The following is a 24,090-nucleotide window of genomic DNA, read 5'->3' as shown; positions in this document are numbered from 1 at the left end:
TTGTGGGTGTTAAAAAAAACTGGAGATGATGTCGCAGGTTGTTTCACTGACGGGGGAAAATTCGCCGCTCGAGAACTCGGTGGTGCGCCTGAACGACCAGCAGGTGGCTGCGCTGGTGGCGAGTGCGGGCCAGCTGAAAGTGGTGGTGCAGAACGGCGAGATAGTGGGGATCAAGTCGCCTGGCTTGCAGATCGCTGTTGCTGGGCTCTCGGAAAAGGGCACCGAGCTGTTTGAAACAACGGCCAACGGCGCGGCAAAACACGTCGGCAAAGTGACCAAGCGATTGACCCCGACAAATAAACGAGCAGCGGCGAAATCCAAAAACACAGAAACCGTCCAGACAATACGCAAGTTCCAGGCATTGTACAAGGAGTATTACAGACTGTACAAGGAAACAGAACACCAAACGAGCGCGGACAAATTGGAGAAAGTGGCCGTGCTAAATAACCGGCTGCTGTTGCTGAAACAAAAACTGCAGCACCGTTGAAACTCCAGGATTCAAATTGACTAGTAATAGCTATCTAGTGTCTACAACAGTTTTCTCTCGACAAATTGGTCGTAAAGAGCCTTGCCAAGTCTGCCCGGGGAAGGCACAACAGCGACCTCGGCAGCAGTGAGAGCCTCGATCTTGGACTTGGCAGTACCCTTACCACCGGAAATCAAAGCACCGGCGTGGCCCATTCTTCTTCCTGGTGGAGCAGTGACACCGGCAATGAAGGAGGCAACGGGCTTAGGCACGTCTCTGGTGAGGTTGTACTGCTTGAGGAAGTCGGCAGCCTCTTCCTCGGCCTCTCCTCCGATTTCTCCAATCATAATGATACCCTCGGTGTGAGGGTCATCCAAAAAGAGTGTCAGAGCATCGATGAAATTGGTGCCCGGGCATGGGTCTCCTCCCATTCCGATCACCAAAGACTGGCCAAGACCGACCTTTGTGGTCTGGTTGACGGCCTCGTAGGTCAAGGTACCCGATCTGGACACAATTCCCACTCTACCCTTCTTGTGGATATTCTGGGGCATAATGCCGATTTTGCACTCCTCTGGAGCAATGATACCCGGACAGTTAGGTCCGACCAATCTGGTCTTGGATTGGGTTCTCAACAGCTGGGAAATACGCAGCATGTCGGATTGAGGGATTCCCTCGGTGATGGCCACCACCAATGGGATCTCTGCCGCGACAGCTTCCTCAATGGCACTGGCAGCAATTGGCGGTGGAACAAAGATTCCCGAGGCAGTGGCCCCGGTGTCCTTGATAGCGTCCGCCACCGTGGCAAACACAGGCTTGTCCAAGTGGGTCTGGCCAGCCTTCTTTGGGTTCGTACCACCCACAATCTGGGTACCGTAGGCCAGGGCCTGCTCAGCGTGGAAAGTGGCCTGTTTTCCAGTGAAACCTTGGAAGATCACCTTGGTGTCTTTGTTGATCTTCAGGTTCTTGATGGTGTCCGAGTAGTTTCTGGCGGCTCTGGAGGTTGAGAAGGCTCTTCTTAGCATTTTTAGACAAGAAATATAGAATGAGTTGGTTTTTGTTGTCTTCAAGATTCCCTGACCAGCACCGCCAACCCGACCGGGTGAAAGCGCGGCGAGGTGCGAGGTGGACACCTTGCATGCATTTTTCCAAGTTACCGTTTTTTTTTCAGTTATCTAGTAGTTGAACAGAGTCGTGTAGCTGAGCGTGCGCCCGCCAAATATGTCCCAGTACTTCTCGCCGATCCACAGCTCCTCTACGATCTTCAGCCGCGCAAAAACAGCCGCGCCCTTCCACACCAGCATCGACGGGTCCAGGTTCTCGTCGTTTGCAATCACCTCGATCGTGGTCACACCCCCACCTGCCACCATGTTGTTGAGGTCCTCGATCTGCTGCGCAGTCAGCTCCTTGTCCTTGTCCTTGTCCTTCCACTGCTGTGCCAGCTTCGTGATCTCTGCCAGCTTGTTCGACGCCAATAGCGGCGTCCGGTTCAGGTGCAGCCGGTCCTGTAGTATCGTGTCCAGGCCCTCGATGTTGGACCCACCCCCGACAACAAGCAGGTTCTGGTACAGCTTCTCGATGCGCTGCTGGTCGCCGTGGCCCGCGTACGTGATCGACTCGATGATCGCCTTGTCCAGCGGCGTCATGTTCACGCGGTAGTCGTTGGTCTGCGACACCTGTGTCTGCTTCGCGTCCACCTGCGAGTCTCCTTCCTCGGACGTGCGCGCAAGCTGTTCCACCACCTCCTTGGTGCCCATCTCGGAGATCAACACATGCTCCGTCTGGTTCTTCTGCGCAACGCTCTTGGCCGGGTCCACAGCAAGAAGCCCAGGAACCAGCTGCTTGTTTGGAGAAAGCTTGCCCAGTAAAGTGCTCTCCTTGCGCGGCTCTCCAGCCTCTGTGAACAGCTCCGGGTAGAACAGGCCAAGCGGCGAGATCATCACGTCGTCAAACGCCTTGAACTCGTACTTCTCGCTCAGCTTGCCCGGCTGCCGGTTCACAAACTTGAAGATCTGCACAGCAACGTTGGCGTCGTTGAACGTGACAATGTTCTCTTTCAGCTGCGTGGCCAGCGCCCAGTCCCGAAGGTTGTTGAGGTTGATCTCACGGTACGGGAACTGCTGTCCAATCAGGTTCTTGATCAGCGCCCGGGTGATGTCGTTGGATCCGTACGATAGCTCAATCACAGAGTCGGGGAAAATGTACCCTTCCTCGATGCAGCAGATCTTGGTGGACGACGCGCCAATGTCGATAACACACGCAGAGCTCACTCCGGAACCAAAAGTCGCCGCAAGCCCTTCTTGGATCACCGCAACCTGGCCAAATCCAAGCTTAAACAGGTAGCCGGTTAATTTTTCGCAGTACGCCTTGTCGTACAGATTCGGCACAACAAGCACGCAATTGTAAGTGTTCAGCGTCTTCTTGCTGAAGATGTTGAACCGCTTCAAAGCGTCCCACAGCAACAGCTCAATGTCGCCCTGGAGCTCCTGCTCCGACCTGTACGTTGGGTCCTTGTCGTTGAGCTTTCCGCTCAGGAACGGGCTTCTAATGTCCCAGTTCTCGAGATCCTTGATCCGGTACACGTCCGAGCCCGTCACGTAGTCCTCGCGCACCTTGTCGAAATAGTCGAGCTTGTGCACGTCGTCCAGATCTGGAATCGACTCCGGCTGCACTCTCTTGTTGTAATTGTAGCACTGCTCGTTGGAGTTCGGCAGAATGCGTCTTTTGTAGAACTTCATGCGCTCTTTGAAACTGGCCGTCACCGTGCGCTTGGCCTCGGCGAATCTCTCGTCCGTGAGATGGATGTCTGACTCCTGGTCAACAGTGCGCAGCGGATCCACACTGGTCTCGGTGGGGGCCGCACCAGCAGGCCGTCTGTGGGCCACCAGGTTGGGTATCACCAACGGGTCCACGTCACTGGACAGCCCCACACGCACATTGGCCGACCCGGGCTGCAAGACCACAATCTTGGACCCCATCTTGGCATCGTCCTCGTCGTCGTCCTCATCCTCGTTGTCGTCAAAGTCGAACCCGTGCGAGCTGATCTTGTTGACCATGTTCTGGGACTCCTGCTTCTTCTCGAGCTCTGCCTGTTTCTTAGCCAGCCGCGCCTGCAACAGCCGCTGCCGCATCTCGCGGATCATCATGATTTGCTCGTCCTTCTTGAGGTAGTCGGTGTAGTAGTTTTTCTGGTTGATGGCCTGGATCACCGGGATCGTGCTGAACTTGAGCGCGTTGTCCTGGTCGACCCGCTTGATTCCCAGCTCGTCGAGCCGCGATTGCAGCTTCTCCATTGCCCTCAGCCGACCTTCGCGACGCCGCTGCAGAACGTGTGCTGGCACCTTCGAGGAACCCCCGTTCGCTCCGCCTCCCGCACCCGGGTCTGGCGTCGCCCGCTTGGAGGGCGTCTCGGAGATCGGCGTCGACGTGGGCTCGGCGTCTAATTGATCAAACGCTCTCTTGTCCATTCGCAACAACAAATTACAAACCAAATAATATCTGGAAAATATTTTCGATGGCCAATAATTAAACCTCCTTTGCTCGATCCCATACATTTCGCCTTATATACACCCTTGGCCGTCCTTGACGATGCCCACAACCAGTTTCTCCAGACTCTGCCACCGCTTCCCAAGCGAAAATAGTAGACACATGATCAGAAACCCTAGCGATATCACCATAAACACCGAAAACAAGATCGTGTACACGTAGAACACGGTCAATGTCAGCACGATTTGGAACCCGCTGCCCAGCTGCGGAAACTCCTCTGCAATGATCTTGCCGAATTTCAAAAGAAGCGACACGTTGCCCGACGATGAGTCCACGCCTTGAACAAAATCGATGTAGTCGAACGTGTCCTGCAGAATGTCAATGGAAAACGACGAAACACTCAGCAGATTCTTCACTATGCGCAGCAGAACAATCGGGAACAGCGTCAAAGTCACAGAGTCCACGATCTTCATCCACAACGGACGGTCGTCCAATCGCTGTGGCGGGGCACGGCCCGTGCGTCTGTCGTGCTCCAGAATGATCTCGCGCGCCAGCTCGACGTTGCGCGCACGAACGCGCATGTTCGCCTGCCCGTGGCCGTTGCGCAACAGCTCATTGGCAAGATCGACCATCTCCTGGATGTCCACCTCCGGGATCTGCTCTTCCACCTCGCTCTGCGCGTCGTCGGCCCAATCGGCGCGCCCCTCGTCGTACTCGTCGACTATATCGACGTAATCGTCGCCCAGCTCGCCCAGCTGGCCTCGCAGCCGTCTTGCACTGCGAAGGATAGGCATTTGTAACAAAGTTAAAAAACACGCTTGTTACCCGGACCTTTTGTAGCAATGACAGCGCAATGGTGGCACACCTTGGAGACAGCTGACAGGACGTGGAAATTGACAGTCAGACACAGAATTGATAAGATCAGGTCCATGCGGCAGCAAAAGCACACACACGCACGGTTCCGGCCAGCAATGTGCTCCTTGTTGGGCAACTTACTCAATTAGCTTATCTTATCACCGGTGAAAAATCCGGTGAATTTTTTTTGGTAATATTTCAGTTATAAATACTTTAGCTTTGCAATCCTCCAGCATGGAGGAAAAACGGTATATTTCGTACAACAACGTTCATCAGCTGTGTCAGAAAGCTGCTGAAACTATTAAGCCTTTGGATGTGGATCTGATCATTGCTATTGGTGGTGGTGGCTTTATTCCAGCACGGATTCTAAGAACGTTTCTGAAACAGGACGGACGCCCCAACTTGAAGATCTTTGCGATCGTTCTGTCGCTTTACGAAGACCTAAACACTGTTTCGACCGAGGAGGAGCAAGTGGGTGCCGAGGTGAAACGGATTCAGTGGATTAACTACAAAGAGAGCGGTATCGATCTGTGCAACAAAAAAGTTCTGATTGTGGACGAGGTCGACGATACAAGAACCACTCTTCATTACGCACTGAAGGAGCTGCAAAAAGACGCTGCGGAACAAGCCAAGGAGCAAGGCCTGGAGTCGCCGAACACAGACTTCTACATTTACGTGCTGCACAATAAAAATAAGCCTAAGAGAGCGGAGCTACCAAAAGAGATTATGGACAGCCATTACATTGCAGGCGGCCAGTTCCCCGACTGTTGGATTGCGTACCCGTGGGAAAGCACGGATATCGTGAGCCACCAGCAGCACGCAGAAGAGCAGGGCTACGATATACATAAATAGTAGATCTCGACTGGATATATTAGTGATAAAGTTTTTCTAAACTTTGTAGAATCTCCAGTCGAAAACACGGATGAACGCCGATCTGATGGGGACTCTGACGGACCAGAGCTCCTCCTCCTTCGTTGTGTCGACCAGCTGGCGTCTGGCAAGCATCCATCCTCTCATAATAACCAGCATGACGCCGGCAGCAAAGTAGCAAAGACCAACGAAAATAGCAGCGTTTTGGTATTGGGTCGGATTCTCGGGGCCGTCTTTCTTCAAGGCAATTCCCAGAATGGGAGACGTGAATCCAAACAAACCGCACGCGATCCAGGCCAGCGACATCGCAATACCCAGCTTACGTAATCCGATAAGAGCAGAAGCCATCGAGGGCATGGTGACCCAGATAGTGCCCATGAGGGATCCTTCGAACAGGGCAAAGACTAGGGCGGTCTGGTAGTTGCGGCAGGGGATCCACATGGCGAGTGCGAATAGCGACACGAGCCAGCTGGCCACGATGGTCATATTAACGGGGCCAAAAATGTCAGACACTTGCCCGATAGATGGTCTTCCGTACAAGATACCGACCGAGACCATGGTAGACACGACAGACGCCTCAGTGGATCCGTAGCCCAACGACCGGGTAAAATCGCCGAGATTGTACATGAGCGTGACATAACCGAACAGTGTGAACATGATCCAGGCAAACAGACACCAGACTCCAAAGTTGGTCCACACGACCTTGTCGTACACTTTGAAGATAGGCTTGATATGTTTGTTGCGGGATTGGATAAGGATGAGTGCGATAATATTAAGGAAGGCGCATAAAATTGCCTGTGTTCTCATAGACCATTGGTAGCCATGGTTGGTCAATAGTTTTTCCATTCCGATATTGTACAGAATACCACCAAAACCGGACCCGGCAGCAGAGAAACCCAGTGCAAGGTTCCTTTTGCCTCCCTTGCCACTGGAGAACCACTGGGGGATAACAACGATGTTGGGGATGGCTATCAGGGCCAGCGAAAGGCCCTGCCACACTCCCTGTGTTAAAGCCAGCTGCCAAAATTTTGTTGCAAAAGATGCAAGCATCAGCGAGACAAACTGAAAAACGACTCCGATGCCAATTGTAGGCTTGAGTCCGATCTTCCCCACGAGAAAGTTAATTAAAGGGCCGAACGTGAGTCCAGATCCAAACGTCAAGCCACCAACAATACCGTACTCGTACTTGGATGTGCCTGGAAAAACATCGCTGTTTAGGTATTCTTGGTAATATATCGCATATGCCGAGTTTGCACCCCAGGAATTGAACGCAAACAGCAGACACCCAATCACAGAGGTCAGTCCGCGGCCTCTAAACTTATTGGGAATCTCCGACTGGGGGTCCACAACAGGCTTTTCTTCGATTATCTGAGGAACGGTCTCTGATTGTTGCATTAACGGTTAGCTTTAGTCTGGTAGAAATGGGAAAAGACCGAAGTTTTTATACCCGAAATTTATCTATCTGGGCATCGGCTTTAATTTTTTCTAGATTTAATTCCGTTTGCTATGTCTTTTGACAATAATCTCGAAGGATACAACATTGTCAAGTCGTTCTGGCACAACTTCTGGAACCCCAACATCGGCAACTTCTCGACGGGTATTCCCTGTAAAGAATCGCGCGATGGCAAGTTTTCGTGCTGGACTATGGGTGTGGTTCTCCATGCGGTGGCAGAATCTTGTTCGGTCTACCGAGACATGACTCGGCCGATAACTGCCCCAACGGTTTCTGCATGCACCTGCTATCGGAACCCTAAGTATGGTGCGTACGCCGTGCTGTACCACGGTGCCCAGAACTCTGGAGACGACGATATCAACTACGACGATTGCGGTCACCTTGTGCGCGGGATGATTGCTCTTTATGAAGCCACGGGAAACCAGGAGTATTTGGACCTTTCCAAGGAACTGATGCGGTTCTTGATGACCGGCGTGGTGGAGCATCAGAAGTTCCACGTCAAGGGTCTCAAGTGGCACATCAGCAAGAAGTACATGGCTTCGATCTCAAATTGCGTGGCAGCGTCCGGAGCAATGAGGCTCATCCCGCATTCTCCACCAGAAGAGCAGAAACAGCTGTACGAGTTCGCCAAGCTGTGTGTGAACTTCATCTGGGAGCTCATGCTCGACAAGGGCGACAACATCGTCATGGACGGCTGTGCGTACGACTCGGAGGGCATCGACAGAAGCAAGTACTCGTACAACACGGGAAACACTCTCACGGCTATCTGTCTGCTATACCAATATGATAAGGACCCGCAATGGCAGGATAAGGCCAAGAAGCTCGCCGAGGCTGCTACCGATAGAGGAAAGACGCTGTTTGACAGAGACTACGACGATTGGGGCAAGCGGTACTGGCACGGACCTTCCTACTTCATTCAGCTCATGATCGAGGGTCTGGTGGACTACTTGATCACTTTTGGCCAGGTAGCTCCGGAATCCACTCGCAAGTGCTGTGAGAACGAGATCCTACGTCACGTGTCGTACTTCAGAAAGTACATGTACGATCCATCGGACGGACTCTACTTCTGCTCTTTCGATATCTACAAGCTGGACCCGCGCACCTATGACAGATACCGCAAAGAGTTTGGCGGCCACAAGAATTTCAGCCCGGGAGAAGACGACAGAGCAAAGACCAACGGAGACATCAACTCCCGGCCAATGTGCAAGAGTCTGATCGCGTCGGCCGCAGCAGCCCACATCTTCTTCCAGGTGGCCCGGATCTTCCCTAAGATGGATCCCGTGCCTGTGTAGTGTTTACGGATTGAATGGAATAGCCTGTGTTTCAGTTGGCCCAACGTCTCCTCGCGGAGTCGGTGTACGGGTGTCGACAATTAATTCCCGGTTGGGGACGAAAGATGGGGTAGTTGATTTTTTTGTCTTATATGTCTCCGGACCAGCTGAGTCTAACTCACACCGCGAGTAGACGCCGCGTGAAAACGGGATGTCTCACGTGCCGCCAGAAACATAAGAAGTGCGACGAGACGCGCCCGGCATGTCGGTTCTGTGTGCGACGCAACCTGGAGTGTCACTGGCCGTCCAAGGGAGATGTCTTCCACCTGATGGTGCCGGGAGACCAGAGGCCCACCAAGGTGGCGCCCGTGGGCCCGCCCACAGTCAGTGTATCCACGCCGGCCAGTATTCCGACGCGCAACTCAAGTCTGTACGACCTCAAACTACTGCTGAACGACCCTCCTCCACCGCCTCCATTGACCCCACAACTTACCACCTCTCTCCCCTCTACAAACGATAAAAAGAGCTGGGACTTCACCAGCATCGACTCCGAGGTCTCTGTGGAGAGCCCCGAGTTCGAATACGCCACTCTGCGTGAGAGGCTGCGCGATTACATGTTTCTCAATGCCATTACTACAAGCCCCTCATCTCCGAACCTGTCCACAGATCTGAATGGCAACATGTCGATCGACGCTCAGCTACTTAATTGGACAAAGGCTATCAACGAGTTCCAGCACACTTCGAGCTCTTCGGGCGACAACTACAGCGACGACAACAAACTCCTCTCGGCCGACGAGAAACTTGTACTACTGACTAGATATGTGACGGAGATCGGGCCGTGGCTCGACATGTTCGACCACCAATGCTATTTCACGTCGACGTTGTCGGTTATGGCAGAGGACGAGTCGGTTTTGTACGCAATTCTGACCATCTCCAGTCGCCAGAGAGACAAACTACAGAACCACAAGCCGGGGTCCGAACTTACATACGGACTTTACGAACGGTCGCTGGCGTCGCTGCTGCCAAAAGTGCGGCAGATCCCGGATGCCAGAGTGATTGCGTCGTGCGTTATCCTGTGCTGCTTTGAAATGATGGCGTCCGACCCGTCTGTTACCTGGAAAAAACACCTGCAAGGGTGTGCTGCTCTTTTCAGAGTTTCCGAGATGCACGGGTTTTGTGGCAGGCTCCGCCAGGCTGTTTTCTGGTGCTTTGCGCGCATGGACGTGATGCACTCGATCTCCGCCAAGACGTCGACTGTGATACCGTGTGAAAGATGGCTTCCACCGGGGTACTCGGTCAACAAGGCGAAAAACCTGTTTTTGCTCCCGCAGTCCAACCTCACAGCCGCACGTGACATGTACGCGAACTACATCGTTTTCCTGCTGGCTCGCGTGTGCGACACGGTGTACTCGACGGACATCACGCCCGAGAGGTTCGAATCCGAGTGGATCCAGCTGTACACGGAGCTCGACCGGTGGTGGCAGGAACGGCCTGCAGAAATGAAGCCAGTCGTGACTCAGTATACGGAAAACTGTCCGTTCCCGAGCATTTTGTTCTGCGTCACGCCTGCGATTAGCGGTACGCAGATGTTCCACACGGCGGTGATTCTGCTGATGAAGTTCAAGACCAGGGTGCTGCGGCCGCTACCGGTGATCCAGACGGACCCGGTGATGCGCAAGAGTCTGATCTGGCACGCCAAGTGCGTAGTGGGGATCAGTCTCGCCAACGGCCACCACGGCTGTTTGAACAACGCACTGCAGCCTATCTGGGTTGCAGGCAAGTTCATGAGTAGCAAGGAAGAGCAGCAGGTCATTGTGGACCTTTTGCAGAAAATAGAAGACACTACAGGCTGGTCCACCGGCTGGCGTATCCAGGACTTACGGGATCATTGGAGTGAATAGATTAAACTAGGATTAGTTCAGGTCTTGGAACGTCCACATGGACTCTTTGGTGACCGATCTGTAGTACTTCTCCACTTTGGTAGCCACCTCGTTGGCGGAGAAGCCAAAGTATTCCAGCACGTCTTTTCCTGGGAGCGACTTGCCAAACGTTTTCATGCTGTATCCAGCGGTAGCATATCTCTCCCAGCCGTTGACGGCATAAGTTTCAACAATAACGGATGGGATCTTTCCACGGAGCAATATCTGAGCCTTGTACTCGGAACTTTGTTTCTCAAACAGGTTGGTTGACGGGAAACTGACCACTCTGGTTTTGATTCCGGCCGTTTCCAGCTTCTCGGCAGCTTCAAGGGCCAGATGCACCTCCGAGCCGCTGGCAAAAAGTTGCAGGTCTGGCTGCGACACCGGTTTCACCACGTATGCTCCCAGACTGACCTTGGCTCTGTCGGTGAGGCCTTTGAGTTGAGGAAGAGACTGTCTGGACAACGAGATAACGCTTGGTCCGTGAGTAAAGTTGACAGCAGCCTCCCATGCGCCAGCAGTCTCCTCAGAGTCGGCCGGTCTCACAAACAGGGTGTTTGGTAGCGCGCGGAAGAACGCAGGCAGCGCGATCGGCTGGTGCGTTGGCCCGTCCTCGCCCGTGCCAATGGAGTCGTGCGTGGCAACACAGACCATTTGGAGCTCCTGCAGAGCAGCCATTCTCACGGCGGGAGCAGCGTATAAATAGAACATTAAGAACGTGGAAATCACTGGAATGTACGTTCCCTTGTTGTAGGCAGAGATGCCCGCCGCAATTGCCGCCATGCCGTGCTCCCGGATACCGTAATGGAGGTATCTGCCGGAGTAGGATCCCTTGTCGCCTGCTTTTGGTTGCACGGCCGGGTTCTGGAACTCTGCTTTGCCTGACCAGCCAACAAAGGTGGATGGAGACAAATCGGCCGAGCCGTTAAAGAAAGTGTCCACCGCCTTGGCCAGAGGACTCATCACCAAGCCGCTGGATTTCCGTGTTGGAGTAGGCTCGGCTGGGTACTCCTTAGGGATGTAGCTCTTCCAATCCAAAGGCAGCTTTCCGGCCACTCTGCGCTTGAACTCTGCAGCAGCGTCCGGATACTTTTCAGTATACTTGGCAACCGTGGCATTCCACTCGGCCTCGTACTGCTCGCCTCTTGCTGGACACTCGGCAAAGAACTGATAAACCTGGTCTGGCACGTTGAAGTGTTTTTCTGGGTCCATGCCCCATTTTCTCTTGAGCTGCGCAACGTTGTCAACGCCAAGAGCCGCGCCGTGCGCGGACGACTGGCCCTCGTTGAGGGCACCAATGCCAATAACCGTGTGGATGTTGATGAACACGGGCTTCTTGATGTCGCGGGCCTTGCTGATAGCGTCGACAATGCCGTCGACGTTGTCGGAACCGTCTTCAACCTCGAGCACTGCCCAGTTGCTTGCCTCCATTTTTTTGTTCACGTCCTCGGTGTTGGTCAGATCAACGCTGCCGTCAAACGTGATCTCGTTGTTATCGTACAGAACGACCAGGTTGTCCAGTCCCAAGTGGCCGGCCAGCGAGATCGCCTCCAGAGCAACACCTTCCTGCAAACAGGCGTCGCCGACAATGCAGTAGATGGTGTTGTCCACCACCGCGATATCGGGCCTGTTGTACAGAGAGGCCAGGTTTTTGGACGCAATGGCCAGTCCAACGCAGTTGGCAATTCCCTGGCCCAACGGCCCGGTGGTCAGCTCGATTCCAGGGTGCTCGATCTCGGGGTGGCCGGGACAGAAAGAGTCGACCCGCGTGGAGTGGTACGTCTTGAGCTGCTCCATAGTCATGTGCTTGTACCCGGTCAGGTGCAAGAACACGTACTGGAACAGACACGTGTGGCCGTTGGACAGAACAATCCGGTCGCGGTTGAAGAAGTCGGGGTTGTTCGGAGAATATCTCATGGAGTACTTCCACAGAGCAATACCCATGGCAGCCATGCCCATAGCGCCGCCGGGATGGCCGCCGCCGTACTGCTGGACAAGGTCAGCAATGAGGCATCTGAAGGTGCCCAGAACAAGGTTGTGTGAGGGAGATTGATCAACAGTCATTGATTTCGGAGAGGGACATTACGGAGGTATTTATCCTCGACTAAGAGCCACTAAAAGTGCGCGCGAAATTCCCCGATCTGGCAGGTGATGCGGGGGACTGTTTTTTACTGTGCGACAAATTCTTCCCGATACGGAAACCATCAAGTTGCAAACTACTTAGCATTCTCCGACATCTCGACAACGAGCTTCTCCTCTTCTGTCGGCCATGTGTGATCCAGGTCATCGGACCAAAACAGGCGGACTTTTTCTCCGACAAACAGCAGGTCGATTTTCTCCAAAGTGAGGTTTCTAGTTTCTGGGTAGAAAAAGTAGATCATCGGAATGAAGCAGAAATTGAACACGCTGAAGTAGACGTAGGTCTTGTAGCCAATGTTGGCCACACTGGACGGAGTAATCTCCACCACCAGAAACGTGAAAATCCAGTTGCTGGCAGAACCCAGCGCAGCAGCCTTGGTTCTGATCGCCAGCGGAGCATATTCTGCTGGTAGCAGCCACGGAATGGCAAGCAGCCCCACAGCAAAGAAGAAGTTGAACGCAAACAGCATCACGGTGGCCACTATACCACAGGCGGTGTTACCGTTGGAAACTGTTCCCGCGAGGATCGCCATGCAAGCGCCCTGGCCCGTGGCGGCGAAAAGCATTAATTTTCTCCGCCCCACTCGGTCAAGTAGCCAGATAGGAATTAGCGATGACGCAAAGTAGGCAATTCCGTTGAATCCCGACATCAACAAGGCCAGGTTGTGGCTCATTCCCACAGACTCCTCGAAGATGCTCGTGGCGTAGTAGGTGATCAGGTTGATTCCCGACAGCTGTTGCATGAACTGGGAGAACATTCCCAGGAACGTTCTCCAGAAAAATCTCTGCGGCCCATTTTTGAACACAGCACCAAACCCGCCGCTCACGGACTCACGCTCCTCCTGCAGCGCATCATTGACCAGCTCGAGCTCGTACAGCACGCTCGAGTCAGTCTCAGAAATGTCCTTTGCGTTGGGCATTGTCAGGTGGATCACCTGCTGGGCCTCCGCTTGCCGGTTGTGTGCAATCAGCCACCGCGGAGATTCTGGAAGCACTAGCACCCCGAAAAAGGTCACGAGAGCAAATAGAATCTGCAAGCAGATGGGGAACCGGAACTGGGCCGGGCTGTTGACAAAACTCATGCCGTAGTCGACCCAGTAAGAGCTCATGACTCCAAAAATGTTGATAGCCAGCTCGATCGACAGCTCCCGTCCTCTGTTATGGGCTTTACAGATCTCCGAGTGCCAAACAGGGATGGTGGCAGTGTTCATACCGTTTCCTAACCCCGCCACAATTCTGCCAACAATTAGCTGCGCAATACTATACGAGGAGGTCTGGATCGCTGCCCCCACGGAAAGAGTAATACACCCGAGCATGATACTCCATCTTCTGCCCAGTCGTTCACCAAACACAAAACTGAACAAGGCGCCAAAAAAACACCCGATCTCGTAGATAGCCACCACTGTACCCTGTAAAGAGGAGCTACCGTGGCCGTTATCGGTGGTATCAATCGCCGGAAATTGGTGTGTGAACGCGTCACCCGTTAAAAGACCAGACATCACACCCTGGTCAAATCCAAAGAGCAGGAATCCTGCTCCCGAAGCAAAAGTCACTGCCCATTGCAGTTTTTGTCCCTTGAGTCCCAAATACATTCTGAGTATGACAGATTAGTGCCAGCTGGCTTATATATTAGATTTTTCCTCGCTAACGAGCACGAGTTCCACACTATTGTTGGAAATTGCGGGGATAGTATGGGGTGCATGCATGGGGGCAAAAATTTGCGAATCAGGAAACTGTTCCCCCAGCGGACATTGATGTAGATCTCCTCCCTGCTGTATAAATACAGGTCCGTTCTGCCTGGTGTACAAAACATGACCTACAAAATCTATAACCCTTTAGCCACTATTGGTACTCCAGCCCCCAACTCCCCAGCTTCTGTGAAAGCAGGCTTGGACCTCAAGAACCGAACCTACTTTGTCACTGGAGGCGCTCGGGGACTTGGCCTTAACTTAATCTGTGCCATCCTTGAGGTTGGGGGAAGTGCAATTGCTTTTGACCTGCTCCCAGAGCCGGTTTCTAAGGAATGGTCCGCGGCCAAAGCATTGGCTGAGGAAAACGGGGGCTCGTTGACTTTCAACCAGTTGAACGTCAGCAACGAAGCCGAGGTCGAAGAACTGCTGCCAAAACTCGCTGAGCAGGCCGCCAGCGCCGGCCGCCCGATCCACGGATTGGTCAATTGTGCCGGTGTTAACCAGGCCCTGCCGGCTATCGACTATCCTCTCGATCTGTATAGAAAGATCGTGGATATCAACTTTATTGGTTCGTTTGTCATGGCAAAACACACAGCCAAAGTTCTGGTTGCAGCCAACGTTCCAGGATCGATCGTTTTGATCGGCTCCATGTCTGGATCGATTGCAAACCGTGGTTTGGCCAACACTGCCTATAACACCTCCAAAGCCGGTGTCTTGCAGCTTGCGCGGTCTCTATGTCAAGAATGGGGGCAATACGGTATCAGAGTCAATACCATCTCCCCAGGGTACATTATCACCAACATGACCCAATCGTTACTGGACGTGGAGCCTGAGTTGTACGACACTTGGATGAGAGGAGCCATGCTTAACAGACTGGCCACCCCTGATGACTTCAAGAGTGCCGTCGTCTTTCTGCTTGGAGACGGATCCCGGTTCATGACCGGTTCCGATCTGCTGATCGACGGAGGCCACTGTGCGGGGGCCTAATTTTGTGTACTTAATAATAGCCCAGATTTTCATTTTACGTCATCTCTGATTGTGGCATTATCTTGCCTACGCTGGTGTTGCGAGCGGGTCACGGCCCCCAAACAAGGTGTCCGAAAATTTTAGTGTCGGGCCAGAATCCCCCACTCACGGGGAATTATTTGCCCGATAATCTGTATTTCCAGAAAACTGATCATCTTGTTTCTTTATCTTGAAAAAAATTAGTCATGTATTCTGGTTCTTGCGGTTGCAGAGAGATCTCGTTCACGCTGGCTGCCAAGCCCTCCAAACTCACGAAGTGTTTCTGTTCCGACTGTCGCAAGTTTTCGAGCTTTTTTGGCCAGTTGGCTGCGCTTCACCAAGCCGCAGACTTCAAGCTCAACGATCCCAAGGGTTATTTGAAAGTGCACGTTGTCACTACCACAAGATCAGGTCTGCCCAAGCGGAGGTTCCTCTGTGGAAATTGCGGCAGTTCCATCTACACAATTCCTAGGGGCCACGAAGGTGAGCTGGTGCGGATCCGGCCTACACTACTGGATGGCGACTTTAACGACTACATGGAGGGCGTTCCAGTCAATGCCATTTTCACTGAAGAGCTTGAAAAATTCCAAGTCAAAGACGTTAAACTGATATAGACCAGTATAACTGTTAGCTTTGAAAATATAATCTGGCTGTGTTAATTCTTTTATTTACTCTTTATTTAATGACTCAGTTCAAATGGTGGGATCTGTACCTCCAGCTGACGTTCTGGTCGATTCTGGGCTTCATGGCCCGTGAAGGGCTGACAAAGCTGACCTTCTACACCAACTCTTACATCAACCCGAACTATCTTCTCGGAGGAAGTTGTATATGGTCGAATTTCACAGCCAGTTTGGTGATATCGTTCTTGAACAACTACAATCTGCCCTGGAAAGTGCTGATGTTCGAGGAGAAGGTCCCCAACAAGAAAGCGCTTGTGCTGTACTTGGCCCTGACCACTGGGTTTGCTGGAAGTTTCTCCAGTTTCTCAACACTGGTTCTGGAAATTCTTGCCAAGACTATTGACGTACTAAACACAACGCAGAAGCTTCCAAACCATGGATACGGCGTGATGGAGTTTTTTTCCGTCATATTCACCCAGATGGGTGTCTCCATGATAGGCTACCACCTGGGAACGGACCTCGCCTCGGTGTTGACGAGATACGCCGGCGACTTGGGCTTTGACCACCCAAAATGCCGCAGATGGGTCAGAAAACTTGAACTGGTCACGATGGTTTTAGGTGTGCTCGCCTGGATAGCCAACCTTGTCCTTTCATGCACGCTGCATAATCGACATTTCTGGAAAGCATCATGGTCGTTTGGCATTGTTTTCTCGCCGTTTGCATGTTTTGCGCGTTACCACTTGTCCAAGCTGAATGCACGTTCCTGGTTCCCAATAGGGACGTTTTTAACCAATGTGAGCGCCAGCATCGTGCTTGCTGTTTTGAACGTGCTTATTCACGGAGCCACCAAGTCGGGCCACCGTATCATCACCAATCAGTTGCAGCTGGACGTGCTTGTAGCCCTGGGAAGCGGTTTCTGTGGGACTTACAGCACGCTCAGCACGTTTGTCAACGAGATCGTGGGACTAAAAGACGAAGTGCAGCGCGCCATCTACTATTTTGCCAGTTTGGTGGTTTCTTTTCTCACCATGCTGCTCATCCTGGGCTGCTACAGTTGGACAAACGGCCTAAAGGTTTCTAGCTAAAAAAGGCATCATAATTTAGACTCGCGAAGCGAGCTTGCAACCAGCGCAGCGGCTTTACGGGCCATTCCATGGGAGTTTTGGTAGCCAGCCCCTGCTGCTCCATAGTTGTGCACCACCTTGCCAACTCCTGGAATCGTTTCTTTCTCGATCCGAGCGCCTCCCTTTCTTCCTGGTCTCAGACCACATCCCACGCTCACCACATCCAGCTCGCCGTTTGCAAACAGTTCCGGACAGTACTTCTTGGCTCTGGCCACAGTCCGCTTGAACAGCTTCTTGTCCACCTTTGGAGACCAGTCGTTCGGCCAGAAAGACCCGCCAATCAGCGTTCCTCCCTCCTTGCGCGGGAAGATGTACAAACTCTCGCCTTTTGCGGCACCAGGCACGGCAACAGAGATCATGGTTGGACAGCTGTTTCTGGACAAGATCACCTGTCCCTTGATAGGGAACACGTTCTTGTCCTCCACTCCACCCAGCTTGGAGGCCAGAAGCCCAGAACAGTTGACTGTGACGTCCACCTGGCCCCCGGTGAAATGTGTGGCAGCATCCTTGATGTGCTTCAAGTTTGCCCGATGTATAACGACTCCTGAACTAATCAGCTTTTGCAGCAAGAAATGCAGATAGATTGGAACGCTAATCACCACAGAAGTGTACTCGTAGCCAAACTCGATACCCTTTGGCAGATCAGTCAGGATCTTGTAGTCTTCGACAAAATCCTTGAACCAAGGCTCAGATTTGACATTTAGCATTTGGTATGTTCTTCTGACCACACTGGCAGCAGGAACATTGTCTGCCAGCTCTAAGAGTTTGCGGTAACCAATCTTGTCCCATTCTTGCATTTCAAGATCGTTGGGGCCTGCGAAACTAGACCAGTTGGCACCGGCGAACGGACTCGTGTACTCAATGTCGATATCTCCTGGCAAGTGGCGAGCAACAATCTCAACCTGGTGACCTTGCTGCACAAGTTCCAGAGCCGTGGTCATGCCGACGACTCCGCATCTGGCGGTTAGACGAGTGCGTTCTTGACTTACCCGATAACGATGATTTTAGCCATAATTAGTAATTTTTAAAAAAGCGCAAAAGATAAAAATCATTATACAATGTTAGTAGATTTTTTCAAAATAGCCATCCAATCTGTTTTCAGAACCAGCATCAGTTCCGCAATCGATAAGATCCCAACTCCTATAGCCAGACCAAACCAAAGACCATAAACTTGCAGACCAAAGGGGAAAGCTGCTACCACTCCTATAGGGGTTGCAACCACGTAGTAGCATAACAGACTCAGGACAGAACCGACGTTTTGGCGGCCCTGGCTTCGCAGAAGCGCAGCGCAAATGATGTTGATGCTATCTAGGAACTGATTGATTGCTACCACAATGAACAGACGGGCACTTAACTCAATTAGTTTCTCATCTCTGGCAAAAATCTTGGCGATTGGGTATCTTAGCAACGACATCCAGGCCAAGTTGAAAAAGCTGAGCACCCAGCCGGCGCCAATTGCACATTTGAGTGCCATTTTGTAGTTTCCAGAGCGTGCCCCGATGTAATTAGCTATTCTGGTAGAGCAGCAAATCCCAACAGAGAATGGGAGTTGGTATGAAAGTGATGCGACGGTGGTGACAATCGTCTGGGCCTCAATTGCTAGAGGACCAAACCTCGCGGACAAGAACGTGATAATCCGGAACGCAAACGCCTCAGACATGATCATTAGAACTCCTGGAACACCCAAGTCAAAGAAGGGAGCCCAGTCGCTAAACAGTTGCTGCATCGTGGTGTTTGGGTTCCAACATTGGTAGCCGTCGATAAAACAAATATATCCTAGAATGAGTGCCGTGATTATCCAGTAGCCCAGAATAAGAGAGATTGGTGGAGCCAGAAATCCAATATCAAATAAGAAGTGATTGAGAGCAAATGTGATTGGCAGTCCTAGCAGCATGATTCTGGTTGGAACGTTGAACTTGTTCTGCGACTGGAGGAATTTTTTTGAGCATTCAAACACCACCATAGGAATTGCCAAAAACGGCATCAGCTTCAGGTACAGATCACAAAGAGCCACCATATCCTCATCGTCCGTGGTGAGACGTATTACAGGGGCTGAATTGAGCCAGAAGAAGCTCATAGGTATAAAAGCCAAGATTAAAATCGTGACGCATTTTTTATAGTACAATCCAACCTTATCGTAGCTACCTGCTCCGTAAGCGGTCGAGCACATTGTGTCCATTGCTGTTGAGAACCCGTTGACGATAACCGGGCCAGTAATCCAAAATATCGCCATGGAAAGCGACGATGCGGCCAAATACTGGTCGCCGTGCTGGCCAGCGAAATAAATTGGGGCCATGACTTGGAAAGTGAACTGGAAAGAGAACGTCACCACAGTGGGAATGGCATTTTCCACAATGTAGAGCACCTCATCTTTGAGTGTGGTCGTAGCCGCTTCAAACTTGATGGGATCCTCCGTGTAGCTCGGAAAGGCCTCCTGGACCAGCGAGCTATCTTCGGACATGAACAAAATATTTTTCCAAGGATTTTCTTATCAGAAATTCTAGAGATAAGCGGCTATGCGCAAATGGGAAGTAGTTTATTCCCGACGGGTACTTTGACTATCAAATAATGAACAGCAAGCTTCTTTGGTTAGTGTGCTGAATGCAATGTACGTATACCATCTACAGGGCTGATCTCGTTAAGTACAGGAAGTGTGTACAGTCCGCAATTGATATTAATTAAAATCAGCCTCCACGACTCCACTCTTGTCACACATAGAGCGGAAAATGCCACCTTGTTCGTAGAGATTTCTTGGTCTGTCAAGCTCCACAATCTCTCCCTTATCAAGGACCATGATCCGGTCGTAGTTGACAATGGTCTTCAGTCTGTGAGCAATGCAGAGCACAGTACAATCGGCAAACTCTCTGGAAATGGTCTTTTGGACCTTGGCATCGGTCTCGTAGTCGACACTCGAAGTGGCTTCGTCCAAGACCAAAATGCGAGAACCCTTCACCAAAGCCCTAGCCAAAGCAAGAAGCTGTCTCTCACCCAAAGAAAAGTTCGATCCGTCGTCCTCGACAAGTCTTTCCAAATGAAACTTGTGCAGGTTTCTGTCGCTTTTCTTCTGGACCTTGACCTGATCAATGATGGAAGCGTCAATCAGACCAGCTTTAGTGAGCACAGTCCACAACTTGTCGTCCGAGTGTTCCTGGAATGGGTCCAAGTTCGATCGAACCGTGCCACTGAAAAGCACAGGATCCTGCGGAATGATTGAGAGTTTTGTTCGTAGCTTGTGCAGACCAATCTTGGAGATGTCGACTCCATCAATTGTGATCTGTCCGTCATACTCCGCCAGCCGGAACAGACAGTACATCACACTGGATTTACCTGCTCCAGTGCGGCCACAAACACCAATCTTCTCTCCCGCACCAACCTTGAGATCCAAACCCTTCACCGCATAAGGCAAACCTTCGCGGTACTTCATCGAAGCGCTGTTGAAGCTGATGGCCCCAAACGCTGGCCACTCGGATTCAGGATCGTTTTCAGGGACATCAAAGGCTGCTTCCTGTTGCAAGTCAAAAGCATAAAACTTCAGTCTCTCGACAGAGTTCATCTGGTTTTCGACTTCGGTGGCAGAACGCAGCAGGAAAGAAAGAATACCCACGATGTTGAACACATACGTAAGAATCAGACCAGCATAAGCACCCTTGATGTTGAATACGCCAAAGGTACATAGCAAACAGATCACGAACGAAAGTCCACAGACCATCAGCTCCAGGTTGCTAGCAACCCATCTTTGAATGGCTTGGAAGGTGAAAGTGCTTTCATTCATATTGTCAATCAGCTTTCCGTTGACTTTCAAAAACCGTTTGGAAGAAGAGTGCGCCTTGATAGTGTCCATTCCTGCGAGTGCTTCGTTGAAGTGCGAGTAGACCTGAGACCGTTTCAGGGCCTCCAATCTGTTGATTTCTCTTGAACTTGCAAGATAGAAGTGACACAACACGTAAAACGCGACAAACACCACAGGGAATACTAACGCAGACCACGGAAGGTAGATCACACAGAGCACAAACGTTCCAACAATTTGTCCAAGTTGGTAGAGAAGCATTCTGAGCTGTTCTTGGATCTCGTTGTCCAGCACCTCTGCGTCTTTGGTGAATCTGTTCAGCACTCGGCCCATTGGAGTGGTATCGAGAAAAGACATTGGGGCGTGAAGCAGTCTTTTAAACGAGGAAATGTTAAACTCAGTGGCAGCAGTATTGCAGAAACGAGCCATCAACAAGAATAAAAGCGTCAAAAGCCCCAAACTGACAAAACAGAGCATCACATAGACTCCCTGGTAAAAGTTCGAAGGCTTGTGGAAACGTTTATCTTCCCAAAACGACAGCCAATTGTTGGTGAAGAGCATTGCAAAAGTACAAAGAGTAACGACGATGATAATCAATGCAGGATAAAGGTATCCCAAACTTCCGGAGCCCGTCAAGAGGTAGCTATTGTAAACATCCCAAGAGATACCGTTGATTGCTCTTTCTTCCTCCCGCATGAGCTTTCCATCTTCCTCGTCATCCTCAAACTCGTCCTTCTTTTTTTCGTCATTAGTCTCGTCCTGTTTGTCGTCTTTACCGACACCATGGCTAAACGTCATGAGCTTGACAAATGCCGAGTTTCTGCCTTTGACTTCATTGAGAGTCCCGTAATCAATGGTGCCGTTCCCGTTTAGGAAAATAACCTTATCTGCTGCATTGATAAGCGAGAGCTGGTGAGTTGCAAGAATTCTAGTTTTATTCTTGAGGTAACCAAGAATACACTGCTCCATAATATGCTTTCCAACTTTTGCATCCACAGCACTAAGAACATCGTCAAGAAGAATAATATCTCTATCACTGTACACTGCTCTGGCAAGGTTGATTCTGGCCTTCTGACCACCAGACAGTGTGATTCCCCTCTCTCCAACCTCCGTCATATCGCTGGCAGGCAGCTGGGCAAAGTCGTCTCTCAAAGAACACACTTTGACAACTGTATCGTACTTTTCCCGATCAAAAGGCTCTCCGAAGGTGATGTTTTCTCTCACCGTTGCATTTTGCATCCAAGGGTAACCGCACAAAATCAAGCTACCATTTTTTGCAACCGACCCGTCTTTGAGCGGCATAAAGCCAGACATGGCGCTCAATAGCGACGACTTTCCGGATCCAACTGATCCCGTAACAACAACGAACTCTCCTTTTGCAACCGAAAAGTTCAAGTCCAAGAGGCCAGGGAAAGTAGTGGAGGAAAGCACCGATTTTTCGCTCTTGTTATCGGAAACATACTCTCCAGCATCAATGTCTTCAAATGTATACCAATTGAAAGTGGCATGGTTCAGTCTCAGAGCGAGCTTTTCGTCGGATAAAGGTTCGTGGAAAGATTCAAGATCTTGGGCGTCCGGGCAGGAAATCAGTTTGGCAATTCTCTTGAAGCCAATGATCATATCTGCAGACATGGACAAAGTAGTAGGGATCATGGAAAACTGACCGATAATCACCTGGAAAAGAGTCAAGGAAGAGAAGATGTCACCAACACTTCTGGTAGGATCGACATGGTGCAAAACAACGAATGCAGCCATTGATGTGACAGTTGGCAGCCAAATGGAAATTGCATCAAGAATGTTCCTTGCAAACTGCATTTGCATAATAATCCTCATCTCTTTCTTTCTGATGTCAACAAACTGCTTGAAGTACGAGTTTTCCCAGCCATACATCTTGACCATCTTGAAGTTCTTAAGCAGCTCCTTAACGAGATCTACTCTTTTGTCCGTGAACACGTTAACACTTTTTCTCATCTTGTAAAGGAGTCTGATCATGAAAGTTGTGAATGCAATGGAGGCAAAGAACACTGCAAGACCTGCAAGTGAAGAGACTCCAATATTGATGATGAGCAGAACAATAGCAACAGCAAGCGAGATTGGGAACTCAAATATGATTGGGAAGAATCCAATTGCAAGATCGACCCTGGTCAAATCGGTTCCCATGATGGAGTTGATTCTTCCTACTGGGAATTCGTGTCTGCCTCTGGCGTCGAGCTTGAAGCTCTTCTCAAGAAGCAGCTTGGTTAGCACGGCTTTAACCTTCGATCCCACCATCACACCGTTGTAAACGTAGTGGTTAATCGTGAAACCAGCGAAGTACGTCATGAGCGAGCATCCAATAGCATAGCCCACACCTTTGCCAATGTCTGGGCTAAATCCGTACGCCTTTTTCTCCACAAAGTTAACAAGCTTCTTCTGAAGTAAGGGAACCAACGCGATTGTCAGGTCAGAAGTGATGTTAAGCAGAGCTGCCCACATGTACTGCCACCCGAACACATGGAACAAACTTCTGGCAATGGAATAATAATGGACTTCAAAGTCCTCAAGGTCTGCTTCCTGGTCGAAGCTCGAGGAGTCAGGAGTTTCGCCGCGGTCTGCGCATTTCTTGGCAACGTGATTGGCTTTGGCCGCAGCCAGCTCCATTTCCAAAAACCCATTGAACCTGCTATACATATTTTCAATGGATTCATCTTCATCTAACGTATACATATCCTCAGGCTGAAGCGTACGTTTATAGCCGACTTTCATGAGCGGCGTAAGGTACCAGAAAAGACATTTGTACACGGGATTAGTATGTCTATGGGGGAAGAGTACTCTTTCCTCCTCAGCAGGCAGTGGGGGAACTTTCTTATTGAGCAGAAACGTGAACGCGCGTTTCTGCAACACTAGGTCTTTATTTCTAGCTTCTATATCCATCACGAGGTAGTCAGGATGAAAGAAGGTTGATAAATAGGTAGCCGGGTGGTACCCGATCAGTTGCAAGACGCACGCTTATATACGTTAGTTGAAGCCCGAAATATCTGCACAAGCTCGGGGTCCAGTTATTATTATCTCGCATTTTTTTTCAGCTAGTGCCGCACCCGTATGGCCTTCTATTGTTTTAGGCCGAACTCTTAAACCCGGGTGAAGTACCGAGACGACGATAGAACCCATCTAACTCGTTCTACAAACAGAGTCATCAGGGGAACATAAAGCCAGTCTAATGGTTTTGGTGCGATTGTATATGATCTGGAATCCAAACTCCGACAGCCCATTCACTAAAACCTACTTAGTGGTATAGCTACGCTTTTCCTGCTTCGGCCTTCCCATGCCAATTTCCTCGGCTCACGTAAAAATTTTCTCTTTCAGATAAGCATTACCAAGAAATAAATTTCGTTAATGTAGTGAATTATGTAATATCTGCGCCGCAT

At 50.9% G+C, this 24,090-nt stretch overlaps 23 protein-coding genes across 23 annotated transcripts; 13 read left to right on the top strand and 10 right to left on the bottom strand.

The window, feature by feature from the left end:
• Window positions 1–25: 25 nt before the first annotated feature.
• On the top strand, window positions 26–1,470 carry OGAPHI_001389 (uncharacterized protein; the record flags this gene model as incomplete). Its single annotated transcript, XM_046202145.1, has 2 exons — window positions 26–384; window positions 642–1,470. 2 exons carry the CDS (start codon window positions 26–28, stop codon window positions 1,468–1,470), a joined length of 1,188 nt encoding a protein of 395 aa, XP_046063531.1.
• OGAPHI_001388 (uncharacterized protein) lies at window positions 529–1,488 on the bottom strand (the record flags this gene model as incomplete). The annotated part of the gene is made up of 1 exon (XM_046202144.1): window positions 529–1,488. The coding sequence occupies one exon, from the start codon at window positions 1,486–1,488 to the stop codon at window positions 529–531; it is 960 nt and encodes a 319-aa protein (XP_046063530.1).
• A 150-nt stretch (window positions 1,489–1,638) lies between these two features.
• OGAPHI_001386 (uncharacterized protein) lies at window positions 1,639–3,930 on the bottom strand (the record flags this gene model as incomplete). The annotated part of the gene is made up of 1 exon (XM_046202141.1): window positions 1,639–3,930. One exon carries the CDS (start codon window positions 3,928–3,930, stop codon window positions 1,639–1,641), a length of 2,292 nt encoding a protein of 763 aa, XP_046063528.1.
• On the top strand, window positions 3,266–3,634 carry OGAPHI_001387 (uncharacterized protein; the record flags this gene model as incomplete). The annotated part of the gene is made up of 1 exon (XM_046202142.1): window positions 3,266–3,634. The coding sequence occupies one exon, from the start codon at window positions 3,266–3,268 to the stop codon at window positions 3,632–3,634; it is 369 nt and encodes a 122-aa protein (XP_046063529.1).
• Window positions 3,931–4,023: 93 nt separating the features above from the next.
• On the bottom strand, window positions 4,024–4,743 carry OGAPHI_001385 (uncharacterized protein; the record flags this gene model as incomplete). The annotated part of the gene is made up of 1 exon (XM_046202140.1): window positions 4,024–4,743. One exon carries the CDS (start codon window positions 4,741–4,743, stop codon window positions 4,024–4,026), a length of 720 nt encoding a protein of 239 aa, XP_046063527.1.
• Window positions 4,744–5,038: 295 nt separating this feature from the next.
• OGAPHI_001384 (uncharacterized protein) lies at window positions 5,039–5,656 on the top strand (the record flags this gene model as incomplete). Its single annotated transcript, XM_046202139.1, has 1 exon — window positions 5,039–5,656. One exon carries the CDS (start codon window positions 5,039–5,041, stop codon window positions 5,654–5,656), a length of 618 nt encoding a protein of 205 aa, XP_046063526.1.
• A 36-nt stretch (window positions 5,657–5,692) lies between these two features.
• OGAPHI_001382 (uncharacterized protein) lies at window positions 5,693–7,069 on the bottom strand (the record flags this gene model as incomplete). Its single annotated transcript, XM_046202137.1, has 1 exon — window positions 5,693–7,069. One exon carries the CDS (start codon window positions 7,067–7,069, stop codon window positions 5,693–5,695), a length of 1,377 nt encoding a protein of 458 aa, XP_046063524.1.
• OGAPHI_001383 (uncharacterized protein) lies at window positions 5,931–6,463 on the top strand (the record flags this gene model as incomplete). Its single annotated transcript, XM_046202138.1, has 2 exons — window positions 5,931–6,091; window positions 6,256–6,463. The coding sequence occupies 2 exons, from the start codon at window positions 5,931–5,933 to the stop codon at window positions 6,461–6,463; spliced, it is 369 nt and encodes a 122-aa protein (XP_046063525.1).
• Window positions 7,070–7,180: 111 nt separating the features above from the next.
• On the top strand, window positions 7,181–8,419 carry OGAPHI_001381 (uncharacterized protein; the record flags this gene model as incomplete). Its single annotated transcript, XM_046202136.1, has 1 exon — window positions 7,181–8,419. One exon carries the CDS (start codon window positions 7,181–7,183, stop codon window positions 8,417–8,419), a length of 1,239 nt encoding a protein of 412 aa, XP_046063523.1.
• Window positions 8,420–8,727: 308 nt separating this feature from the next.
• On the top strand, window positions 8,728–10,299 carry OGAPHI_001380 (uncharacterized protein; the record flags this gene model as incomplete). Its single annotated transcript, XM_046202135.1, has 1 exon — window positions 8,728–10,299. The coding sequence occupies one exon, from the start codon at window positions 8,728–8,730 to the stop codon at window positions 10,297–10,299; it is 1,572 nt and encodes a 523-aa protein (XP_046063522.1).
• Window positions 10,300–10,311: 12 nt separating this feature from the next.
• On the bottom strand, window positions 10,312–12,381 carry OGAPHI_001378 (uncharacterized protein; the record flags this gene model as incomplete). Its single annotated transcript, XM_046202133.1, has 1 exon — window positions 10,312–12,381. The coding sequence occupies one exon, from the start codon at window positions 12,379–12,381 to the stop codon at window positions 10,312–10,314; it is 2,070 nt and encodes a 689-aa protein (XP_046063520.1).
• On the top strand, window positions 11,122–12,360 carry OGAPHI_001379 (uncharacterized protein; the record flags this gene model as incomplete). The annotated part of the gene is made up of 3 exons (XM_046202134.1): window positions 11,122–11,139; window positions 11,249–11,322; window positions 11,415–12,360. The coding sequence occupies 3 exons, from the start codon at window positions 11,122–11,124 to the stop codon at window positions 12,358–12,360; spliced, it is 1,038 nt and encodes a 345-aa protein (XP_046063521.1).
• A 152-nt stretch (window positions 12,382–12,533) lies between the features above and the next one.
• On the bottom strand, window positions 12,534–14,048 carry OGAPHI_001376 (uncharacterized protein; the record flags this gene model as incomplete). The annotated part of the gene is made up of 1 exon (XM_046202130.1): window positions 12,534–14,048. One exon carries the CDS (start codon window positions 14,046–14,048, stop codon window positions 12,534–12,536), a length of 1,515 nt encoding a protein of 504 aa, XP_046063518.1.
• Window positions 12,751–13,083, top strand: OGAPHI_001377 (uncharacterized protein; the record flags this gene model as incomplete). The annotated part of the gene is made up of 1 exon (XM_046202131.1): window positions 12,751–13,083. One exon carries the CDS (start codon window positions 12,751–12,753, stop codon window positions 13,081–13,083), a length of 333 nt encoding a protein of 110 aa, XP_046063519.1.
• Window positions 14,049–14,267: 219 nt separating the features above from the next.
• On the top strand, window positions 14,268–15,134 carry OGAPHI_001375 (uncharacterized protein; the record flags this gene model as incomplete). The annotated part of the gene is made up of 1 exon (XM_046202129.1): window positions 14,268–15,134. The coding sequence occupies one exon, from the start codon at window positions 14,268–14,270 to the stop codon at window positions 15,132–15,134; it is 867 nt and encodes a 288-aa protein (XP_046063517.1).
• Window positions 14,406–15,167, bottom strand: OGAPHI_001374 (uncharacterized protein; the record flags this gene model as incomplete). The annotated part of the gene is made up of 2 exons (XM_046202128.1): window positions 14,406–14,877; window positions 14,965–15,167. 2 exons carry the CDS (start codon window positions 15,165–15,167, stop codon window positions 14,406–14,408), a joined length of 675 nt encoding a protein of 224 aa, XP_046063516.1.
• Window positions 15,168–15,358: 191 nt separating this feature from the next.
• OGAPHI_001373 (uncharacterized protein) lies at window positions 15,359–15,766 on the top strand (the record flags this gene model as incomplete). Its single annotated transcript, XM_046202127.1, has 1 exon — window positions 15,359–15,766. The coding sequence occupies one exon, from the start codon at window positions 15,359–15,361 to the stop codon at window positions 15,764–15,766; it is 408 nt and encodes a 135-aa protein (XP_046063515.1).
• Window positions 15,767–15,834: 68 nt separating this feature from the next.
• OGAPHI_001372 (uncharacterized protein) lies at window positions 15,835–16,857 on the top strand (the record flags this gene model as incomplete). The annotated part of the gene is made up of 1 exon (XM_046202126.1): window positions 15,835–16,857. The coding sequence occupies one exon, from the start codon at window positions 15,835–15,837 to the stop codon at window positions 16,855–16,857; it is 1,023 nt and encodes a 340-aa protein (XP_046063514.1).
• An 8-nt stretch (window positions 16,858–16,865) lies between these two features.
• Window positions 16,866–17,837, bottom strand: OGAPHI_001371 (uncharacterized protein; the record flags this gene model as incomplete). The annotated part of the gene is made up of 1 exon (XM_046202125.1): window positions 16,866–17,837. One exon carries the CDS (start codon window positions 17,835–17,837, stop codon window positions 16,866–16,868), a length of 972 nt encoding a protein of 323 aa, XP_046063513.1.
• A 110-nt stretch (window positions 17,838–17,947) lies between these two features.
• Window positions 17,948–19,357, bottom strand: OGAPHI_001370 (uncharacterized protein; the record flags this gene model as incomplete). The annotated part of the gene is made up of 1 exon (XM_046202124.1): window positions 17,948–19,357. One exon carries the CDS (start codon window positions 19,355–19,357, stop codon window positions 17,948–17,950), a length of 1,410 nt encoding a protein of 469 aa, XP_046063512.1.
• A 213-nt stretch (window positions 19,358–19,570) lies between these two features.
• OGAPHI_001367 (uncharacterized protein) lies at window positions 19,571–23,428 on the bottom strand (the record flags this gene model as incomplete). Its single annotated transcript, XM_046202120.1, has 1 exon — window positions 19,571–23,428. One exon carries the CDS (start codon window positions 23,426–23,428, stop codon window positions 19,571–19,573), a length of 3,858 nt encoding a protein of 1,285 aa, XP_046063509.1.
• On the top strand, window positions 21,996–22,346 carry OGAPHI_001369 (uncharacterized protein; the record flags this gene model as incomplete). Its single annotated transcript, XM_046202123.1, has 1 exon — window positions 21,996–22,346. One exon carries the CDS (start codon window positions 21,996–21,998, stop codon window positions 22,344–22,346), a length of 351 nt encoding a protein of 116 aa, XP_046063511.1.
• On the top strand, window positions 22,674–22,967 carry OGAPHI_001368 (uncharacterized protein; the record flags this gene model as incomplete). Its single annotated transcript, XM_046202122.1, has 1 exon — window positions 22,674–22,967. The coding sequence occupies one exon, from the start codon at window positions 22,674–22,676 to the stop codon at window positions 22,965–22,967; it is 294 nt and encodes a 97-aa protein (XP_046063510.1).
• Window positions 23,429–24,090: the final 662 nt, after the last annotated feature.

The sequence above is a fragment of the Ogataea philodendri genome, assembly GCF_020536065.1.
Source record: "Ogataea philodendri strain CBS6075 chromosome Unknown scaffold11, whole genome shotgun sequence".
In the NCBI taxonomy this organism is placed as follows: Eukaryota; Fungi; Ascomycota; class Pichiomycetes; order Pichiales; family Pichiaceae; genus Ogataea; species Ogataea philodendri.
The sequence above is the reverse complement of the archived record's forward strand: the minus strand, read 5'-3'. Positions and strand labels throughout refer to the sequence as shown.